This window comes from Cryptomeria japonica, chromosome 6, assembly GCF_030272615.1.
Source record: "Cryptomeria japonica chromosome 6, Sugi_1.0, whole genome shotgun sequence".
In the NCBI taxonomy this organism is placed as follows: domain Eukaryota; kingdom Viridiplantae; phylum Streptophyta; class Pinopsida; order Cupressales; family Cupressaceae; genus Cryptomeria; species Cryptomeria japonica.
In genome coordinates this window covers 500,518,674-500,524,246 of record NC_081410.1, presented here as the reverse complement: position 1 = coordinate 500,524,246, position 5,573 = coordinate 500,518,674, and the positions used below count along the sequence as shown (strand labels likewise).

At 30.2% G+C, this 5,573-nt stretch overlaps 1 protein-coding gene across 1 annotated transcript; it reads right to left on the bottom strand.

Moving 5' to 3' along the window:
* Window positions 1-4,312: 4,312 nt before the first annotated feature.
* Window positions 4,313-4,852, bottom strand: LOC131052798 (uncharacterized). Its single transcript, XM_057987424.2, has one exon. The coding sequence runs from the start codon at window positions 4,850-4,852 to the stop codon at window positions 4,313-4,315; it is 540 nt and encodes a 179-aa protein (XP_057843407.2).
* Window positions 4,853-5,573: the final 721 nt, after the last annotated feature.

The window sequence follows — 5,573 nt, the reverse complement described above, 5'->3', positions numbered from 1 at the left end:
TTCTCTCCAATTTCTCTCTTCTAGGCAGTTGATGAGCTTGTTTCCATGTCATTCAAGATAATGCTTGCTTGCTTTCTTTTACGAAATTTACTTGCACATGAGTCTTCAGCTTGTATGTTCTACTTCTGTACAGATATAAATTTTAATTCATGCTTAGATGATAATTAAATAAAATAAGCATTTGTAAAGAAAAGATTTAGTCATTAGATGTTACATATATTATCTAACGGAAAGATCCTAGACAATTCTTGAAGAAAGGAAACATCATTGATAATCTTTTTTTTGCAAATAACACTGAATCAAATAAATAATAAATGTTTTATGCAATTTTTAAAAGTAGAACTCGTTCAATGCTTTCATGCACCAACGACAAAGATGTCTGACCCACATCATCTGACACCATCAAAATTTCAATGACAACTAAAGAAACATCCGACAAGGATGCTGTATATCCGACATCACTTCCATGTTGGACAGTTGTCGAGGAGCAAACATAGCATCCGTCAGAATTCTGATGGTAATTCGTCAAAAATTTTGGCCAGGGGAGAAAATATAGCCATTGTCGGAAGAGTTCATAATTTCATCAGACATTTGATGCAAATGGCATCGTCGGGAAGACTGACGATGAGTTTTTGACGATTAATGGAAGTCCGATGTGGTGTCATCGGACTTCCAACAATAAGCTGTTGGAAATTAGGCCCAAATGTACTAGTGAGAGACTATATATTTCTCATTTTCCCAAAGTGCAAATTCACTCTTGGAACACCTTGGACCAATGAAATGACCGATAACTACATCACCCTTTAACATCATAACCTCCAACATCACATCCATTTGTAGTTCTATTTTGTAGGAGCTTCATTTGCTACTTTCTTACTCCTTTAAGATTCTTCGCCCTTATGACCACCCTATTAATTTTGGTTGTGAGAAGGATTCACCATTTTTTTAAAATGGATATATATGTATATTGTTATATATAATACTCTTTTATTTATATATAATATATATAAATATAAATAATATATTACTTGGATATACATTACTTATATAAGATTTTATATTACTATTGTGTTTAATATTTATATGTGAGATTGATTTATGTTTCTATATTAGAAATAGAAGAGAATATAAATACACTTTATTATATAATAAAATAATATTTAACTAAATAAAATAAATTCTTATTATTATCTATACTATACAATATGCCCCATATCCTATAGTGTATATTGGATTATGAGTAGTTGTTATGTGGATACCTTAACTTCTAAATAAGTTCTAAAATCATTCTTATAATAATATATAGGTAGGTAAGTCATTCTAAGAGATATAGTTAAATATCTAAGTCGGTCTTAGTTGCAACTAAGATATAATTAGGTATATATAAGAGTTAGTGGATACTTATTATCATCATGTTGAATATTGTACATTCGTATTTAATTTTATTAATGGTTGGCCCCTCAAATTGATGTGATTAAAGAATTTGTAGTAGTTTACTAGTGATTAAAGTATTTATAGTATATTTACTATTGTAATCTTCTATAGTGGAAGTTGTTTCATTCACTATATCATAATTCAATCTATTACAATTAATGAACCAAGATGAAGATAAATTATATGAAAATAGGGTGGATGAGATTAAGAGATGCTTCTATATTATAGGAGAATATAGAAATGTACTTTAAGATAAAAATGTAAATCCTAAATATTTATTTGTAATAGATATATCTTCATTCATAATCTTCAAACTACTTTTCCTTTATGAAGAATTCTTCTCCAATTTGTAAAATCACTTGGCTTCCATTATTTTATGCTAGAGTTTCTTGAAATCTACCATAGAACATTTAATAAAACGAATTTAGCATATAGCAAAAATATGAAGAAAAGTAAAAAGAGAGGCTAGAATTTAATAGTTGTTAAATTTAAAAAATGGAGATAAAAAAATAGATAGAAAGAAATATATATTTAAAATTATATATTTTTACAAAAAAGTGTCAATATTACCATTCATTAAAAAAAAATTACATATATTAAAAAACAAGGTGGGTGGAGATGATATCACACCCATAAGTCCATACAAGATATATAGTACTAAAAATAGATGACTTGAGTATGCTTAAATTTAAAATTTATACAAATTAATCTAGATTTATTCATAATTATAAATGATGAAATATGTATATTAATGACATTTCATAAATTTAAGTATGAATGGATATGGTATGAAATTAAATACATTTGATACAATACTTATATTTGAACAACTCTGTCTATAGCTGATTTGTTGATCAACTATCTTGTATTTTTATTCTTCTTTTCAATAAAATAAAATAAAATATTTATATTTGAGAGTTGTAGTTAAGAACTAGATTCTATTGCTATGAAAAGTGCACTCACCTAAATATTGGAAATAGATGATTTTGATGTGTTCGCTGCCTTAAGCTCTACAATATTAGAAATAGATGACCTTGATATGCTCACTGCTTTAGACTATAAAATAGGCTTAATATTTTTTGATCAATCACGTGACTTGGATCAATTCTATGCATTGTGAATCTAAACTTGAACATACAATCTTTGATCTAACGAAACATATACTCTTGGAATCCATTCATCACAGTCTCTACTATATGTCGAAGTGTAAGGAATGTATAGGAATCAATGCAAATATAAATAAAATAGAGTCTGATGTGTAAAAAAATTCATAAATGAAAATGGCTTAGGATTGAGGAAAGAGCCAATGTATTTTATTAGATAAATAGAGATTTTGAAAGAGCCTTGACCCTTATACATAGAGAAAGATTTAGCAATAAGCTCAGTAAAACACCAAACAGCAACCACATAACAACTACAAAACAACAAGAGACGCAACAACACTAAATCTAACAAATAGGTAGCACATATTAGTATGTAAATTATATCAAATCATTTCTTTAAAATAAATTCCAAACTAAATAAAAAATCACAGATATACAAATTTCACCATTATATATATAACTATAAAATATAAAATATATATTTGTCTAATATAAGAATGTAATATATACAAATTGATGCCTCAGAACATCTTATAAATAACTATACTAAACCTTGGTATGAATATTTTATATATCCACATCCTTGTGAGTGCTTCAAAGATTGCACATGTGACTGGTAGATACCCTTATTTGTCATCTTCTTCACCTCCCTTGCCCCACCAGGCATTAAAGATGCTATTACTCACTACTCTACTTCAATTAATTATATCCAACTCTATTTTAGACCTCCCATGTCCCTCCTTACGTCTTCCAGTAGGACACATGGACCTCTCCATCTGTAAAGATAGCTCTCGTACATTTTAACCTTTTCCATGCAACTGCTCAGCTTAAACATCTCAGAACACCACAAAAACATAAATACAATTATATCAACTGTAAGCAGCTTCCAGGTCATAACCTAATAGAAACTAATTCCTCATTTAAATAGTAATAATTGATTGACAGAGGACAAGTATTACTTTTTTATATGGCAGTTAAGAAAATTTGAATAAATGTTATTTAAATTTAAAAACAGATTACAACCAAGTCAGAACAGTGAAGCAGCCAGACCAGCTGTTGACAACAAAAGATACAAGAGTTAATACAGCTGAATTATATCAAAAAATCATGCCATTCACACTTGTAGAAAATTCTAGCACAGCAAGGACAAGAAACAACTCCTGCCTTTAGTTCTGTGATATAAAGATGACCCTTTTTTTATTTAAATAGTCACAATTTATTTGTCTGCTTGAAGGTTTATAAAGGTTTATAAAGGGTTAAATTTAAATTGTATTTCAATCAATGTATTAGAGGCGGGCCATTATATAAAAAATCAATATATTGATTACCAAATATAATTGTTAAGGATGATTGTATGTTCTTTGATTACATCATTCATCAAGGTTCAAATTTCAAGAGGCACGATATGAGGGATAAGGCCAGGATCCTGTCTCAATTCTAACATTCTTTTATTACGCCATTCACCAATGTTCTTTGATTTACATCTTTGATAGAATGGATACCCTTCAATCCTTAGCTCTTAACCAAAAATGTCAGAATAGACTCATGCTTCCATAACAAATAACCAAAAATTTATTACATTAAACAGATACTACTAAACAAATTTAAAAACAATTCAAAGCACTCTTTTATACAAAAATGGATTATAGATGTGGCAGCTTAGCTTATGAAAACTCTTTTTATTATGTATACACTTATATTACATTCTATCATCAGCTACAAAGAAACAAAGATGTCGATATTTATGTAATCCAACTAAATCCTCTTAAAAAAACTCAGTCCACCTCTGGAATTCTTTCTAAACATGGTCTCCACTCTCTTGTTGGAACAAATGAAGCACCCTGGTGCAGAGCCTTACTCTCAAACTGTTTCACCAAAAGCTCATCCACTACTTTCTCTTTCAAATAACCATTTGAAAGCAAATCTTTCAGCTGTTTCTTTGAGACCAAAATTTTAATCCTCATACCAATCTCTGTTTTCACTGCACCTCCACAGGAAGAACCCACATCCTCTACTCTTTCCTTCCCTCCACAAGCACAACTTCTCTGTGCTGAGAAACCTTTCTGATCAGCTCCAATATGGGATGGAATAAGGTAATAAAGCTCCCCACCCACCAATTTATAATCCATGGGAAGACCATCACCAACCTTCTCTGAGTGAACAACCATGAAATTCTGTTGATACCCATTCTCCATGAGAAGATCTCTTACAACAAGAGGAGGAGAGTATTCTAACATCTTTCCATCCATCCTCATAACTTTTATCAACTGTTTCTCAGTTTCTGAAAAAACCTTAGATTGCATGCAGTTCCCCATAAATTATGTATAAATAACTGATTCGAAATGTTGAAAGAAAAATATATCCAAAAACTTGTATCTAGAATAATTTATGAACTGCGAAAAACTTATACCATCTATAAATAACTATGTACTTAAAGCCCTTTTCTTACTATTCCTTCATCTGCCACAGATGATCAAGCAAACTGAGAAAGAAGTCTTATGCAGTGGATAACCAGAGTATGAAAGAAATCTTATGCAATGAATAACCAGAATGTGAAAGAAAGCCTTACATTTTTAGCTATAAGTAAGGAAAACAAAGGGTTGTCAAGCTCAACCTCAAAACTATATGTGATTAAGAAAAAATCTGTGCTTGTCACTAAAGAACAATATGAGTCAAATCTCACAGATTATTATAAATCGTAGTTAAGAAATGTGTGGATTTTAGGATGCGACAATAGATTTTGTGAGGTGTTTATTCTCATTGAAATAGTCTACTTTCGCTACGTGTAATCTTAATTAGTGGGTGACGGCGAAATACGTGGAAATGCAAGGAGGAGAGAGAATATGGTTGCAGACCATAAAGAAAGTCTATAATTTTTTAATTCTCTGTCCAATGCTCTTTTTATTCATCAAAACGTGCTGATCTAATAATTTGGAAAATAACAATGTTCTAGTACTTAGGTTTTAACCAACACTAACTGCTCTTTATATTTTATTTTCTTACCTTGTTTACCAAGTCCCCCACCCTTAACATGGA

Coding starts and splice junctions, on each gene's coding strand:
- LOC131052798 (XM_057987424.2), bottom strand. CDS start 4,852: ATGGGGAACTGCATGCAATCTAAGGTTTTTTCAGAAACTGAGAAACAG.